Source organism: Nanorana parkeri, unplaced genomic scaffold, assembly GCF_000935625.1.
Source record: "Nanorana parkeri isolate BGI_ZX_2015 unplaced genomic scaffold, ASM93562v1 scaffold507, whole genome shotgun sequence".
Classification (NCBI taxonomy): Eukaryota; Metazoa; Chordata; class Amphibia; order Anura; family Dicroglossidae; genus Nanorana; species Nanorana parkeri.
The window spans coordinates 359,396-377,272 of NW_017306775.1; the positions used below are offsets into that span (position 1 = coordinate 359,396).

Sequence of the window (17,877 nt, forward strand, 5' to 3'; positions counted from 1 at the left end):
GGTGGACAAATTATGAAATTCAGGAGCCAGTCTGTCTAATCCAGGAGTCAGCAGAATATTTTTTAGGAGCGGACTCCATTTACAACAACTAGAGAAAACCTCAAAAGTTGGGCACCAGCTTTTAAGGATCATTGGCTACCTGGCTCCTGGGATTTGTCCACATATAGACATATAGAGGCTTTCATTGGCTGTCTGCTGCAGAAAATGGCTCCCAATCTTGAAACGCTTGTCCTGCTATTTCCTTCCAGGACCTCCACCTTGTGCTCCGGCTCTTAAGGCTCTGTTCACACGGGGTGATCTGGCATCTCTGTGGCAAGAACAAACAGCTTCTTGCAGCAGGAATGCCAGGTGTCCTCATTCAGATGCAGCCGCTGTACCCATTGACGTAAATGACAAGGTGACCGCAGCCGCGTCTGTCAGCAGCAGTCCCCGTATACCCATACAATTACATGCTGTTTGAGATAGATTAATGTCCTAGGATGCAGGATAGATGCGTCCGACGACAATCATCTATTCTGATTACATATGGACTACTGCTGACAGATGCGGCCGCTCTCACCCAGTTATCTACTTGAATGGGTACAGCAGCTGAACAGGGACACCTGGGATTTCTGTAACAGGAATCCATAGGTTCCGTGGGGGAACTGTCGCCATAGCTACCCAGGCGGCCGCTATGTGGCCTGGGGCACAGGGAAGGCCTGTCCAGGATGAGGAATAAAGCAGTCCTTCTGATGCCGTGTGGCCCGCCTGGGTCACTATGGCATCGTAGGCTGCGGGCTGTCACTGGCAGCTGTGAGGAGGAACGTGCCGCTTTCCAGATCACTGACAACCTGTCGGTGATCTGTGCAGCGGCACTTTCCTCCTCACAGCCGCTGCAAAGTCAGTGACAGCCAGCAGCTGCTGTGGAGGAGGCCGGGGCCCGGCAGCAGCAGTGGAGGAGGAGGCCAGGCCTGGCGGAGGTGGAGCTGAAGGAGGAGGAGGCGGGGCACACCAGCGACCGGTAAAGAGGAAGAGCCGGGGCCAGGCGGTGGAGGAGGCTGACAGCAGGCTGACAGGTAAAAGGTGTGCAGGGGTGTGACCAGCTCACCTGAGATCCTGCAGAGCCCACCATAGAGAGTCTATGGTGGGTTTTGCACGATCACTCTCAGGTGGGCTTTGCAAGGGGGGTAACAAGAAATCACAGGGCCCCATACAAAATTTTGCTATGGGGCCCTGCCATTTCTAGTTACGCACCTGCATAGTTTCTTGCTGTGGGAATCCCAAAACACCCCAAGTGAACAGGGTCTTAAATGGTAATCTCTGGGATCTCTATAGATTCGGGTGGGCCATCACCATGTGTACGAAAGCCTCTACATCTAGACATGGCAATCCTGAATCCTCCACTTTCTTTTTCAGGGCTGGGCTTGCCCATTTACAGGCACTCCGATTTGAAGTCTGTGGGCTTAAAAAATTCTGGATTAGGCTAAAAAAAAATAAAGCTCACGAGCCACAATCTAAAACAGGGATTTTTCTTGTTGGGTGTTGTCGCACGTAGTGAAACGCACTGCAAAACGCTTTTTCAGCAAGGCACTTAAACTGCCAGCAGCAGATTTTCACAGCACAGTACCAGGGCCCTGAATATATTCATCAGATATCATAATGTGGAAAGAACAGCACTTTGAGTGTTCCATTAGTAGGGATTTTGTGTATTTGGAGGTACTGCTGACCGTATTGCGCTCATTCTCTCACAGAAATTTGCAACGGGAAGATGAATGTATGGATTTGCCAGTAGGTGGCACTTTTATCCCATTGTTGTATAGTGCAGTAGAAGGTTGCTGTGCTGTGTGTGATAAAAGAGAAGTTTATTATTCCATCGGATGTAGATTTTGTGTATTGGTGGCAGCGCTAACTCTCAACCGGTGATTATATTAAACTAGATCGAAGCCCAATCACTAGAATCCTCATAGAAGCTATAACATGTTCTGTCAGTTCAGGAGTTGTTTTAGTCTTTTATTAAAGGAGAACTATGGGGTCAGTGTTTTTCCCCATAGTTCTCCTTAGGGTAACGGGAACACAATCTAAAACAGGGATTTTTCTTGTTGGGTGTTGTCGCACGTAGTGAAACGCACTGCAAAACGCTTTTTCAGCAAGGCACTTAAACTGCCAGCAGCAGATTTTCACAGCACAGTACCAGGGCCCTGAATATATTCATCAGATATCATAATGTGGAAAGAACAGCACTTTGAGTGTTCCATTAGTAGGGATTTTGTGTATTTGGAGGTACTGCTGACCGTATTGCGCTCATTCTCTCACAGAAATTTGCAACGGGAAGATGAATGTATGGATTTGCCAGTAGGTGGCACTTTTATCCCATTGTTGTATAGTGCAGTAGAAGGTTGCTGTGCTGTGTGTGATAAAAGAGAAGTTTATTATTCCATCGGATGTAGATTTTGTGTATTGGTGGCAGCGCTAACTCTCAACCGGTGATTATATTAAACTAGATCGAAGCCCAATCACTAGAATCCTCATAGAAGCTATAACATGTTCTGTCAGTTCAGGAGTTGTTTTAGTCTTTTATTAAAGGAGAACTATGGGGTCAGTGTTTTTCCCCATAGTTCTCCTTAGGGTAACGGGAGGACACAAACTAGCGTCTTCCCGTTACCCTAAGCTCAGTATACCGCGAGCTACAGCTCGCGGTATACTGAGACGCCGGAGCGGATCCCGACCTGGATGTCGGGATCCGCCCAGCTGCGTGAGTGACAGCTGGCTCTGCCTATCTAGAGGCAGAGCCAGCTGTACCCGCCCCCTCCCCCATCCGTTCCGCCAGTCAGCGCTGGCAGATCGGAGCGGGGAGAGGGGAATCCAGCCCTCCCCCTGTCATGGCAGAGAGCCGTGACAGGATCGAGAGGTGAGCAAACCCGGTATGTGTTCGCTCACCTCCCGATCTACTGAGCCGACCTGTGACAGTCTCATTGTCACAGTTTGGCTAGAAGTATGAGGTGAGTGGAAATCACTCATTTCATAGTTCTCCTTTAAGAGAACAACTGGTGATCCTGATAGGGGTGATCTCATCTAGGTTTTGGAAAACTGAATTACAATTCCTTCCTTCCAACAAAATGCGGATGTGCTGCAAAGGGCCATCTACACATACTCAGATACAGGTCACTTGGCACTTTCAACTGCAGCAATCTTCTACAATGGTTTCAGTTAGGGTTGCACCAATACCGGTTTTTCGGTATTGAGTACAAGTACCAATATTTTGTTTCCGGTTCTCGCCGATACCAAATACCGATACAGGAAGTCCCATTAAGGAAGCCGGGTGGCATGTATTGACTCGTCGCCTGGCTTCCTTTTTACCCGTGAAGCCGGTGCGACGTTTAATAACTCACCGTCTGGCTTCCTGATTAGCTGAGAAGCCGTCTCCATGCTACCTCGTCACCAGGTGCCGGGCGACGAGTCATTACACGCTGGCCATCTTCCTGATTGGCAGGGAAGCTGGCTCCATGCTACCTCGTCACCAGGTAACGAGGGAGCATGGAGCTGGCTTTCTGGCCATTAAGGAAGCTGGGCGGTGAGTCATTACCTGCACCCCGGCTTCCCGATTGGCCAGCTCCATGCTCTCTGGTGACTTCCTGATACCGGAAGTTCCGGTGTCAGGATAGGCATCGGGAGCATTTGGGCAAGTACGAGTACTCGCCCAAATACTCTGTATCGATACCAATACTAGTGTCGGTGCATCCCTAGTTTCAGTTGTTGCAAAGGTTTGAGTAACCCAATGAAGGAAGTACATTTAGAACTGGGTCTAGAATGCCTTTCAGCTGCCAGAGCAGTTATTTGGTATATATGGCCATTGCAATTTTGATTGTTAGCCTAAATAAAGAAAAATAAAGCCATGGATAAAAGGCTCACTTTATCCAAGTATATGGTCAGCATAAGGACCTGTGTCTCAATGGCAAAAGCAGCGTGCTTTCAGGTGCATTCCACTTGCATTCATATTGAGATGCTTCTGAGATTATTCCGAGTTGATGGAGAGATTCAACTTGATTTGACAGATTGGGCTTTTTCTAACAGGCAGTAAAGTGACAGATGAAAATGTAAAAAGGAGCCAAAAGATCCACCTGCTGCCTGGATACAGCAACGCACAATCCTAATATGCAACATTCCATAATTACCTGTCTTAAATATTTATTGTTTTTTTTGGGTCCTGACTAAAATATAACATTCTCCTCACCTACTGTTTCTGTACATCAATAATGCCTGTCAGTGTTTCTTCCTTGTCTTGTCTAAACGATTGTACAGTGCTGCAGAATATGTTGGCGCTATATAAATAATTGTAATTGGGTATAGAAATACTTCAGTTTGCTTGTTGGCACAACTGCAGTGCATTGTAGAGACTTCTGGTTTGACAGCCCTGGTTCACACCTAGGCGTATTGCATATGCGCGCCTGTCGCGCATTTTTTTACCGCGATTTGCCGTAAAGGGAGCGTTTCCGAAGGCTACTTGGCTGTATCCCAATGGAAACGCGCAACAAAAACGGCCCAAAGTAGTACATGTACCTTTTCAGTTTTGTAGCGCGTTAGGGACGGGCGGAAATATGCCAAGGTGTGAACCAGACCCATTGAATACAATGGGATTTAGATGTTTGAGTGTTTTGTAGAGCGTTCGTCGAGCGTAGAACGCGCTACAAAACGTTCAGGTGTGAACGAGGGCTTACACTTGTGGCTCTTTTAAGAGCCAGCAAGATGGTCGTCCAATTGTTCTTTCAAGTGATACCCCCGCATTGATTAAGGGAGATGATTGTCTATCCATCTAGCAGATCCTGTAGATCCCCTTGTGTGCTGACTATTCTCTTGCCCTCCAAACTATCAGCCGGCAGACCCTGTAGTTCCCCTTGTGTGCTGACTATTCTCTTGTTCTCTTTCCTGACAGTTGCTGTATCAGTTCGCAGATCCTGTAGATCCCCTTGTGTGCTGACTATTCTCTTGCCCTCCAAACTATCAGCCGGCAGACCCTGTAGTTCCTTTTGTGTGCTGACTATTCTCTTGTTCTCTTTCCTGACAGGTCCTGTATCAGTTGGCGGACCTTGTAGTTCCCCTTGTGTGTTGACAGATTATTCTCCTGTCCTCCTAACTAACAAACCTCTATCAGTCGGCAGACTATAGTTCCACTTGTTGCTGTTGTTCTCTTTCCTGACAGGTTCTATATCAGTTGGCGGACCCTGTAGTTCCTTTTGTGTGCTGACTCTTCTCTTGTTCTCTTTCCTGACAGGTCCTGTATCAGTTCGCAGACCCTGTAGTTCCTTTTGTGTGCCGACTCTTCTCTTGTCCTCCTATATCAGTTTGCAGAGTCTGTAGTTCCCCTTTGTGTGTGACTGTTCTCTCGTTCTTTTTCCTGACAATTCTGTATTGGGTAACAGAACCTTGCCCTTGTGTGCTGACTTTCCTCTCGTCCTCTTCCCTAACAGATCTGTATACGATGGAGAAGAGCACAGCACGTTCATGGAGAAGCTGGAAGTTCGAATCCGCAACCATGACCGTGAGATCGAGAAGATGTGTAATTTTCACTACCAGGGATTCGTGGACTCCATCACAGAGCTGCTGAAAGTGAGAGGCGAGGCGGAAAAACTGAAGGTAGGTCTTCCTGGGTCTGCCGTTTTACATGTAATTATAGCTGGGCCTTCTAATTGTGATCTCCTTCATCGGTCCCCTTGTTGGTTACAACTCACCGGTGGTGGTGGTGGTGGAGGCGGTATCTCGCTCAGGCTTTTATCTCTAGCACCGGCCTTATGGTGTTAAACATGTGGTAATAAAAGTACGGCATGTTCTGTTTTGGTAAACTGGCTTCCTGCAAGGAGCCTGCAGTGGGTGTGTTTTGGGAATTTCTCACTTTAGGTTATAAAGAAGTAAACAAAAAAGGGGGTTCCCAGATTACAGGATTGCTGGCAAAGGCAGAAGGGTGGCTGATGGACTACAGCAGTGCCTGCAGGAAACACTAAATCACTTCATAGGATTGCTGTGTACATTTCAAGGCTTACGTTTCATTTTTTCTAAATTGAAACCCCTTTAGGACCAGAGATCATTGATGCCTAGATGCCCGTAGCAAAAATGTATCACCTAACTTAACAATAACTAGAGGCATATTTATAAAGCAGTGAATGTGACATTTCACTAAACATTGACTGCAGGTGTATTTTCCTTGTGCATGTTTGTTAAATGACTGCTACTGATTCACATGCAGTGAATGGTGAATGTCCCATTCACTGCGTTTTCAATATGCTTTTATGACTAATTTGGATACCTAAATAATGTTAATGTTTTATTAGGACCATAAGGAGGATTTGTATTTTATGTAAGAGCATAAACTTGTTTTCTTTATCTCCCAATGAGGAACACAGGATTATAGAATAATCTATAACATGAGGATTTTACTGCCGTCTACAGGAGGTCTGCTGCACACAGAACAAAGACTGTTATGCCAACTCTTTTATAGCCCTGCCTCCAATTGTCTGTAGCACTAATACACCTACAGTCCGCTTTTCAAAGCTGTCCATCTTTGTCTCCTCAGATAAATTATTTCTCATTTGAGCATTGGTCATCCTCATACTGAGCATCCTTCTTTGCAAGGAAACATAGTTTACTAATTCTCCTCTACTTCTATGAAGCGGCACCAAATAATACTCTTTATTATCCCATTGTCTTGTACCTGGTGTAGTCGTGTGAGGGTTTCCCTTACACCTCCTGTCTACCGCCCCCTGGAGTTGGGACAGAGTTTGCAGGACAAAGAGTGGCACGGATGCCTGTAGCAGGTCCAGGTGCATTGGGGTGTGTCTGCAGAATCAGTAGCAGATGTAATGAGACATCATGCAAGCAGCGAGGTCAGAGAACACGCTAGGATCAGACTCAACGGAGCAGAAGAGGGTCAAAGTTGATAGCCAAAAGCAAGGTCGGAGGACAAGCTGGGATCATACACAGCTGAGTAGCAGAGGTACAATCACAATAGGCAAGAGCGATGTTGGGGTACAAGCCAGGGTCAACAGCCGCGAATCAGGATACAGCAAGCTGAGTCAAAGCGGAGATAGGTGGAACACATGTCAGGTCACAGGTACCAATTGCTGACAACCACTCAGCAGCTCTCCTCAGTGGTGCACACATTTAAATAGGCCTCTGGGTGACAAAGGCAGTATGTACATGCGCGCCTATTTACACTCATGTGCACGAGCATTGGCGAGCACAGTCCTTTACGCAAACATACAAGACAGAAGAATTCAATGCCATGAGCTACGTCTGCAGATCGTCGGGTACAGCTGCATGTTTGACCTTTCCTGTTGGCAGTCTGTATGCACAGAACTTCAGGCACGGCCGCTGCTTGACCTTCGTGACACCCATGGTCCTTGGTGGAATATTGCAAACCAGTAGCTTTGGTGGCACCTGCTTCATTGAACATAGTTTCTCACCTTCTTTTCCTTGTGCTCCAAAGCAGATTTCTAACCCTGATTTCTCTGAGGTGGATTGTGGCATGACAGTTCAAAATACACCAAAGTCCAAATCCCATTCGCACTGCCACGGTCTCAAAACCACAAGATATATGTGGTGCCAAGGTGACCACACGGATGGCGCCGTGCAAAACACTAATAGTAAATAAAAGTAATTCAAAAGTAATTTAAAAACCCTTCAAGTGTGTGCCGGTGAATTACTTGTATTTACTATTAGTTCAAAATACACTTCTTGTTCAAAAAAAAAGTCACCACCTGGATTTAGCTAAGCAAAGGGGTCAGAGCCTTCCATTGGATAATATGTTTAGGTCCAGCAATGTTATGTGCCCAAAATATGAGGTCAGCTGCCTACCTGAATATACTGAATGCCAGGTTTTTTCATCAATAGATTTTCTTCCCTGATGGCACATTGGGCATATTCCAAGATGACAATGCCAGGATTTATTGGGCTGAAATTGTGAAAATGTGGTTCAGGGAGCATGAGACATCATTGTCACACAGGGATTGGCCACCACAGAGTCCGGATCTTAACCCCATTGAGAATCTTTGTGATGTGCTGGAGAAGACTTTACGCCGTGCTCCGACTCTCCCATCATCACTACAAGATCTTGGGGAAAAAATTAATGCAACTCTGGATGGAAATAAAGGTTGTGACTAGGAATGCAGCTTTTCTAGAACAAGTACGAGTACCGATACTTTTCCTCAAGTATTCACCGATACCAATTAGCAATACATTATACAGCAATGCAGAATACCACCAGCTATAGAGGAGTACAAATCTCAGCAACGCATTATACGGCAAGGCAGAATACCACCAGCTATAGAGGACTACAAATCTCAGCAACACATTATACGGCAAGGAAGAATAATACCATCAGCTATAGAGGAGTACAAATCTCAGCAACGCATTATACGGCAAGGCAGAATAATACCACCAGCTATAGAGAAGTACAAATCCCAGCAACGCATTATACGGCAAGGCAGAATACCACCAGCTATAGAGGAGTACAAATCTCAGCAACACATTATACAGCAATGCAGAATAATACTATTGGCTATGGAGGACTACAATTCCCTTCAATACATTATACATCAATGAAGAATACCATCAGCTGTAGAGGAGTACAAATCCCAGCAATACATTATATAGCAATGGAGAATAATACCATCAGCTATAGAGGACTACAAAATCCCAGAAATATGTTATACAGCAATGCAGAATGGCACTGGCTATAGAGGACTACAAATTACAGCAATCCAGAATAATAGTGTATGAATTTTCTACATACTCTGTGCTTCCACTCTGCTCTGGGGTGCTGGCCTGATGTCTTGGGCAGAGGGTCTCCGGAGGGGTGCAGAGGATCTCAGGAAGGCTGTGGAGGGTCGAAGGAGGGGTGGGGAGGGTCTCGGGAGAGGTGTGGAAGGTCTTGGGAGGGGAGTTGTGCAGGCCACGCTGTAAACAGGCAGCATGTGGTACCCAGGAAGCTTGTCGTGAGGTCCCCAGCAAGTGTGGAACCTTACGGCAGCCTCTTCAATTTAAATAAAGTGCCATTATCGGTTTTGGGTGTCGGGGGAATTTTCACAAGTATGAATACTCATGAAAAGGCCCAGTGCCGGCACTGATACCGGTATCGGTGCATCCCTAGTTGTGACATTGCATATCGAAACAATACCGTAGCAAAGGCATGTCATAATCAAAGCTAAGGGCCCTCCATTGAAATATTAGAGCGTGTGACTTTGTTTTTGGACAGGCTGTGTATATGGATTCCTAGAATCATATATTTTATTCTCTGTCGGGCAGGGTTTAATATTGCTTCACATTTCTCAACTATTTTAGGTATAAATAACATGGAATCTTTCCCATCCGTAGTGCAAAGTCTGGACTTGCTGGCATTGAAAGAAGGAACGTTTATAAACATATCCCCAGCCCAGGGAAATATGCTGAGGGATGTGTATATGCAGATTTTGGGTGGAGAGGGGTTAATATGGTGTATGAGCCATAGAAGATGTGGTCTCCCGCTTGCTTATTCATAGTTGTTTCTGCCAGGCCATTGCCCGTGTCATGGTAGACCAGGACAAGATGTTGCCCGTACACCGCAGTCGTGCTCTAGACCCGAATCCGTGAGACGACGCTGCTGGCAGTTTACAGAGCGGCTCATTATCATCAAGCAAAAAGCAATTTGGTAGAATCCACATCCTTTTCCTCTTCATACTGGAATCCTCCCCCCTACAAAGGGGGAGCGGAGGAATCCTCTGACCCCGACTGTCTTGTGGTCCACCATCCAGATTGCGGCTCAGATATTTCTGTTTATTTTAGTCCTCGGAGTGTCTATTTGGAGTAGAGCGTAATTGTTGTGTTGAGGGATTAAGGCGTGTTCTGGTCAAATCAGCCTGTTTACGTATCGTGGTTTGAGAGCTTTGCAGCCGATCGTTCTCCGAAATCTTGCGGTTCTTTTTTGGGAGACGCTCTTCATTCAGCTCCAGTGCCCGGGAACAGTGGCTGCTGCCGTCTATGCAGAGCGATCTATTTATTTTTAGAATATGTCCTGCAGTACTGAGGACTCTATATACAGCGTGCCCCCACCACACTCGCAGATTATGTGCTGGCCACATACAATACAATCTCCATTAGATCTACCAACAACTGTGTAGTGTAAGAACCTTCCGGATTGAATAGGAATTTAATGGAAGGTGTAAGGAGGTCCTGACGTTGCATACTTTTGGAGCAATCAGACGGTAACTTGCATGGTCAGTGCGCAGAAGCTTTCACATCAGTCTCTTCACCAGAGGAGCTTACACTCTAATGTCCCCCCACAGTCACACACTATTATTATACATTTTACATAACAAATATTCCGCAGCATGTGACAGAGAAGACTGAGCCACTCACATCAGTCTCTTCACCAGAGGAGCTTACACTCTAATGCCCCCCCCCAGTCACACTGTTATTATTATACATTGCTATAGCTCTGACATATACCGCAGTGCTGTGCAGGGAACACTGAACCATTCATATCGGTCTGTGCACGAGAGGAGCTTACACGCTAATGTCCCCCCACAGTCACACACTATTATTATACATTTATAAACCTCTGACATATACCGCAGTGCTGTACAGAGAACATTGAGCCTTTGACATCGGTCTCTGCACCGGAGGAGGTTACACTCTAATGTCCACCACAGTCGCACACTATTACTCTATGTTTTACATAGCTCTTACTTATTCCGCAACGCCTGACAGAGAACTCTCTTCACCACAGAAGCTTACACAATATTATTAATATACATTTATATAACTCTGACATATACTGCAGTGCTGTACAAAGAACACTGAGCAAGTCACATCTGTCTCTGCACCAAAGGAACTTACACTTTAAAGGAGAACTATGGGGTTAAGTCTTTTCCCCATAGTTCTCCTTAGGGTAACGGGAGGACACAAACTAGCGTCCTCCCGTCACCCTAGGCTCAGTATACAGCTCGCTGTAGCTCACGGTATACTGAGACGCCGCAGATGTCTCCCCACAGTTACACACTTATTATTATTACATTTATATAGCTCTGACATATTCCTTAGTGCTGTATAGATAACACTGAGTCAGTCACATCAGTCTCTGCAGCAGAAGACTCTAATGTACCTCCCCCAACTATACCATGTACTCCATCTGTGTAGATACTTTCTGTTTTTCCCTTAATTTCAATTTTTAGGTTTCCCTGTGCGCCTGTGTTAACATAAGTTGCCTTTACAGGTTTACATTTGAGACGGGTTCTCTTGAAATAGTGTAGTTCACTCAAGTTGCTACACCGTTAAGATCCAAGGCAAGCATAGCTTTATTGTTGTAGAGAGATGAAGCCCCTGTTTGTTTGCCTGGAACAATAAAGCTTTACTTGCGTTGACTTTCCAATGGAGTGCCATTGGCTTTCTTGCTTTGGATTTCACTTATATGTCGGGTCGTAGGATGAGCTCCTGCTCGGCTTTCATTTAAGGGGCTTGGGAGGGGTGTATACTAGTTCATAAATGGTGCAGTTTTATGCTTTTGGGGTTGTCTGTATTGTGAGTCTGCTGATCATTCCAAATGTAATTTTTCTTTTTCAGAACCAAGTAACGGACACTAACAGACGACTGCAGGTGGACGGAGCCGAGGTATTCTCACTTTGTGATTGGTGGATTTGCTACAGTGGGGTGTTTGGCCATTGGAAAGGGCACCTCAGGGTTGCCGAGTTTAGTTTTTCCGGCTACCCTTCCAGGGGTGTGAGGGTCTGAGATTCCAGCGCTACCTCAGCCACTTAGAGGCTTTGTGACTGTGCCCATTCAGGGATTTGTTGGTTGTTCATCCAACCCACTTGTATATTTATTTATTACAGGTATTTATATAGAGCCAACAATTTGTGCAGTGTTTTACATACTGCACATTCACATCAGTCTTTGCCCTCAAGGAGCTTACTGTCTAAGGTTCCTATCTACATGCATACATAGAGATTAACCCAAATTATTCTCAAGTATAGTAGACTAAACTAAGTGTTTTATTATGCAGTAGTGTAACAGTGTGGTGCACCGGTGACATATACCCCAATGTGGAAGTCATGTATAACGTACACTGATCAGCCATAACATGATGACCACCCACCTAATATTGAGTAGGTCCCCTTTTTCCTGACCCATCGAGGTATGGACTTCACTAGACCTCTGAAGGTACGCTGTGGTATCTGGCACCAAGCCGTCAGTAGCAGATCCTTTAAGTCCTGTAAGTTGTGAGGTGATCGGCCTCCATGGATCGGACTTGTTTTTCCAGCACATCCCACAGATGCTCAATTGGATTGTGATCTGGAGAATTTGGAGGCCAAGTCAATACCTCAGATTCATTGTTGTGTTCCTCAAACAATTCTTGAACCATTTTAGCAGTGTGTCAGGGCGCATTATCCGGCTGAAAGAAGCCATTGTCATAGGGGAATACCATTTCCATGAAGGGGTACATGGTCAACAATGTTTAGTTAGGTGGTGCATGTCAAAGTAAAGTATGTGTCTATCTGGCTCTTTTCAAAGTTGCTCAAATCCTTTCACTTGCCCATTTTTTCTGCTTCCAAAACATCAACTTGTTTAGTAATATACAGGGGTACAAGTACTCCTAAAAACGACATCCTAATAGGTTGGACTTGATGGACTAATGTCTTACTCAACCTAAAATACTATGTAACTATGTAACTTCAGGGACAAAATGTTCCAGGTGCAACTGTAATAAACCCCCCACTTCCAGGTGCCATTGTAGCCAGATAATCAATGTTATTCCCTTGACTTCTCAGTGGTCAGAATGTTATGGCTGATCGGTGTATACAGAGCTTGATGACATTTACCCACAATGTGGAATTTACATTTAAATTCCAGTATAATGTATATAGTACTGGTGACATTGACCTGTCCTCTATAATATATATTCTTTCATTCTTTTCCTCTAGTTATTGTCCACAATGAAAGATCTTCAGCAGTGTCGGGTTCAGCAGAGGAACATCGCTGCCACAGTGGACACGCTCAACCTATGTCTACCTGGTAGGTGCTCAGGGAGTCCTTTTTATTAAAGGAGAACTATGAGGTGAGTGCTTTTCACTCACCTCATAGTTCTAGCCGACCTGTGACAATGAGACAATGAGATCGGGAGGTGAGCGAACACATACCGGCGTTCGCTCACCTCTCAATCCAGTCACGGCTCTCTGCCGTGACAAAGGAGGGGCTGCATCTCAATGGGCCAGGCTGCTTCCAAATTAAATGTAATACACAACACAGTGGAATGCAGATCAATCAGCCACTGAACCATCATCCATACTACACTATTGAAGCAAATGGGTCTTATGTGCGATTCAAACGTCGGAACGAATCATCCGTCCACACAAACCCTTTTCTAAACATAAAAAAAAAGTCACTGTTGCTGCAACTGTTCAGTTATAGTCTGTCCTGTCACCTTTGCTGGACGGCTTGGCCTGTGTATAAGACAATGCAGCTGAATAGTAGTGCAACACAAGTTCCTTTCATATAGCTCTCCCTCTAGTGGTCAGAAATTGCCCTGCACCCTTCCTTGACCCTTGTTTTATCACAAATGTGCTTGAAGCTGAACTCCGAGTACAAAACTTTCATTTAATTATATCTTTTAATAGCCACAACCTGTGTCCTCCACATGCCTTTAGAAGCCAAGATATTACCTGATAAAATAGAAGTGACATCATCACTGTGCTTTATATAGCTTGTGCAGAGAGCAGAGCTGTGGGAGGGACCCAGCAGGCCCCACCCACTACAGGAAACGACAGGAGGGGCGAAGACGAGACCAGTCACCCTGCACAAGAAGAGAGAGCAGCAGTGAGGGGTCTTTATTACAGGAGGGGGCGGAGACGAGACCAGTCACCCTGCACAAGCGGAGAGAACAGCAGTGACCGGTCTTTATTACAGGAGGGGGGCAATTCCAGAGTTCAGCTTTTAGAACCGCAAAGCTCATTGTCCTTGCATACAGGTGCACCAAGACACAGAAGAATCCTGAGGTCCATTTATGAATCCCCCGCATACAGATTTGTCAGAGAGAGAGTCCCTGTTGACATTGTATGCGTCTGTGTAAATGGAGCCAGTCTGTTGATTGGCTCCATGTTACAGGCTTTGTAGAGGGATTTTTTTTGCTGGTTTGGATGTTGAGAATTGTGTGTTTTTTTTTGCAGTGTTTGTGTGTTTTTTGTTCTTTTGTAACTTTTTGTATTTCTTTACTTTCAGTTTTGGAAATGTATAGCAAGTTACAGGTGCAGATGAAGACTAAAAGGTAAGTGCATGGTGTTCTCCAGGGACATAATCGTGCCCTGTATTCGGGTCACTCTCTTTATGACCTTGTAGACCTTAAAGTGACACTAATCTCCGGAAATAAATCTTAAAAATACATTCAAGTACCTTAACTATTAACAAAAATGTATCATTTATTAGGGATACGCCGATACTGAATATTTGGGTGAGTACATGTACTTGCCCAAATGCTCTGATACTTACCTCCGATACCGGAACTTCCGGTCAGAGGGACATCTCCCTCTGACCGCAAGTGCCGAGGGAGCATGGAGCCGGCTTCCTTTCCAATCAGGAAGCCGGGCGCTGGGTTATGACCCGCCTCCCAGCTTCCTGATTGGCCAGGAAGCCAACTTCACTTGTTGCTAGGCATCCTGGCTTCCTAACCAATCAGGGAGCTGGTCATGACTCGCATCCCGGCTTTCTGATTGGTCTGGAAGCCATGATGCCTAGCAACAGGTGAAGCCAGCTTCCTAGCCAATCAGGGAGGTGGGTCATGATGTGGCACCCAGCTTCCTGATTAGCTAGGAAGCCGGCTTCACTTGTTGCTAGGCAGCCTGGCTTCCTTACCAATCAGGAAGCCGGATGGCACCTCATCAGGAAGCTGGGCGACATGTCATGATCCGCCGCCCGACTTCCTGATAATCTGGGCACACGGCACCGCTACTCGGTTTCGTCGAGTACCTAAAAAAAGAATATCGGTACTTTTACTTGATTCCAAAAAAACGGTATTGGTGCATCTTATTTGTGTATCACTCGGCTGTAGACCTTCAAATCATCTCTGAATTGGTGCTGACACTGTCCTCCTTCTGGAGGGGGGCTACTTGTGTTCCCCATGGTCCCTGTGTGTGTTGTAATGTAGCCACCGCTCCAAGCTCGCTCCCCTGATGTACTACAAACTCATGTTTAGTTTACTAGTTTATATTGAGATTGTAGTCCATCAGGGGGGTGAGCTTGCAGCGGTGACTACTTTACAACACACCCGGGGACCATGGGGAACAGAAGTAGCCCCCCTCCAGAAGGAAGGACAGTGTCAGCACCAATTCAGAGATGATTGGAGGATCTACAGCCGAGTGATACACAAATAAGAGACATTTTTGTTAATAGTTGGGGGGCTTGAATGTATTTTTAAGATTGAATTCCTTAAGTTGCCCATACACGAATACATTTCTAACAGATAGAAATTGCACAGATTCCTCCATCCGCACTAAACATGATGAAGGGAGGAGCCCCCTCTTGCCGGGCTATTCTCCTCTGACAGCCGGCACCATCCATTGTCAGAATGCCCAAACAGTGAGTGAAGCTGATTGGCTGCAGTCACTGTTGAGCTGACAATTTTGTGGATTGAGTATTCAACTTTTCTTTACAGCCAGTCAGCTTTTGTCTCCCTCAACACACACAGCTTCATATTCATTGCGTCTTTATTGCTGGCCTTCCGCCTAAAGTGGAGCTGCAGTCATATCTTTCTATTCAATTTACAGTGGGGAAGGGTTCGACTTTCTGGCAGATTTTTCGCACATTTTATTTTCTTTGTCTCTGTGTTGGTGGCACTCAGGGAATCGCTGTGATCCAAACTTCCTGGTGGTATGTCCCTCTGCGTCCTCACGTCCTATACACTGCGTATAGAATGTGATGACTCGGGGACCTTAGACCGCTGCAGTGGAGGGGGAGAGAGGCTGGTTGCACCAGCTCCTTGCTGGTTGGCTGGGAAGCTGGCTCGATGCTGATTGGCTGGAAAGCCGGCTTCCTGGCCAATCAGGAAGCCGGGAGGTGGGTCATTACTTGCCGCCTGGCTTCCTGATTGGCCGGGAAGCCGGCTCCATGCTGATTGGCTTGGAAGCCGGCCAAACAACATGAAGCATGTCATTAACCGCCACCTGGCTTCCTGATTGCCCGGGGAGCCGGCTCCATGCCAGTGAAAGCACTGGTATCGGCGAGTAGCGAAAGAAACATATCGGTACTCGTTACTCGATACTGAAAAACCGGTATAGGTGCATCCATATTGCCCGACTTAAGAGAGAAGACTTGGGACTGGAACGTCACATGACCACGGCTTATGGTGAGTAAAAAGGGCATTTAGATAGGGTTTTTTTTTTCTTTGTAATGCCTGCGGTCAGTTAGAGAGGGGTGCAAGGGAGCAGTCGGGGGGGGGGGCGGGGGGAATTCATATTTGGGCTTTAAATTCTGGCGCACAGCTTGTTTTTATAGCATCCTTTATGGCCATAGACCATCCATTAATTACAGGCAATGTTCTTAATTTGGAGCACAGTGTGGGATCTTCAGCCATTTATCAACTTCCAAATGTCGATAACATGGACGTCGGAGGCTCTTTCTATTGCACAAACATTTGCCAATTGTGCAAAAACTCTTGCTGAGAGGACCAGATGCTTTCATCTGCCATGGCGCAGTACAAATATATTGCGTGTGCACTGATAACGGAGGGCAGATCTCGGCAGGTTGGGATTGAGTGGGCATCGCCTCTCCTGAGTTTTAGGAATTCTCTTCCTTTCTACGCTTTCTATGGGCACCTCCAGTGACGAGCGCAAGCGTTCTCGCCTCTCTCCGCGCGCACACCGGTGCTTCAAGCTGCCAACCTCAGGCCCGGTTCCTTTTGTGTCGAAATCCCGCCATCCAGCAAAATCCTTCAACAAACACGGGCCCTGCCAAAGCAAACAATAAAGTTCACACAGCGGAACCCCTGAATGGAGTTTGCGGTTTCGAAGTCAGTGTTTAAAACCTGTGTAATCAGATCGCACCTAATCTGCCCTGTCAGGCCGCTCGCTGCGATATTTACATACCAAAAGGTTTTAGGCTACTGTAAAGGGCGCCCCGTGCCAAAAGCCTTTCATTCCCTGCTCGGACGGCTTCTTTCAGCACCCTCTGACTTATTTACACATGGCTGCCGCTCCTAGCCCTGCTTGCGGCTCGCACAATCATCTGAAACCTTCTGTTTTTTTTCCTTACCCCGGGGCGGCTGTAAGCCGTGACCGCTGCGTGATCTTTAAATAAACTCGTTTCCTCTTGAAGGACAAGTCTCGTGCAAACACAGTCTAAATGTTATTCCTGACCCTTTCTAAAGAGAAAACGTTCCATCCAAAACAAATAATTAAAGTATTTGAGGAGGTAAAAAAAAAACAAAAATGTGAAATCGAAGTCAAGTCTGATTTATAGAGATTAACCCTTTGCCTCACTTGGCACGGGATCAGGACCTGCGGTTCAGAAAGTACAGCTCAGAAACCTGCTGCGGCCTTTATTCTAATATGCGCAAAGACAAATGATAACATATTAAAGGCTGGTCGTTTTTTACCTTACTGCATTCACTGCATTAAGGGTACTGAGGGCAGCGGAGCCATAGGATCCTTCTGCGGTCTATCACCCTTTAGGCCTCATTCACATGAGAATCGTCCGGCACGTACAGCACCGTGCTGCGTGCACGGCCGTATTGGGCAGCTCCCGGGAAGGACAGGTGCTGCGTGTGATCAGTACACAGCCCCTGTCCTTCTCTGTACATGCCGGGCGACACTTCCCTGGTCATGTGATAGTTCTTGGACCTAGCAGTTGGCTGCCAGGCCCAGGTACTGTCTCTTGCTTCTCCATACA

General features: G+C 46.2%; 1 protein-coding gene across 5 annotated transcripts in view; it reads left to right on the forward strand.

Annotated features, from left to right (window-relative positions):
- EXOC6B (exocyst complex component 6B) overlaps window positions 1-17,877 on the forward strand; it is a 262,345-nt gene that overhangs the window by 41,908 nt on the left and 202,560 nt on the right. For all 5 annotated transcript variants that reach the window (XM_018561201.1, XM_018561202.1, XM_018561200.1 and 2 more), the window contains exons 2-5: window positions 5,445-5,610; window positions 11,566-11,613; window positions 12,924-13,014; window positions 14,218-14,263. In XM_018561201.1, coding sequence (XP_018416703.1) covers window positions 5,445-5,610; window positions 11,566-11,613; window positions 12,924-13,014; window positions 14,218-14,263 — 351 coding nt within the window. The remainder of the gene's footprint in view (window positions 1-5,444; window positions 5,611-11,565; window positions 11,614-12,923; window positions 13,015-14,217; window positions 14,264-17,877) is intronic.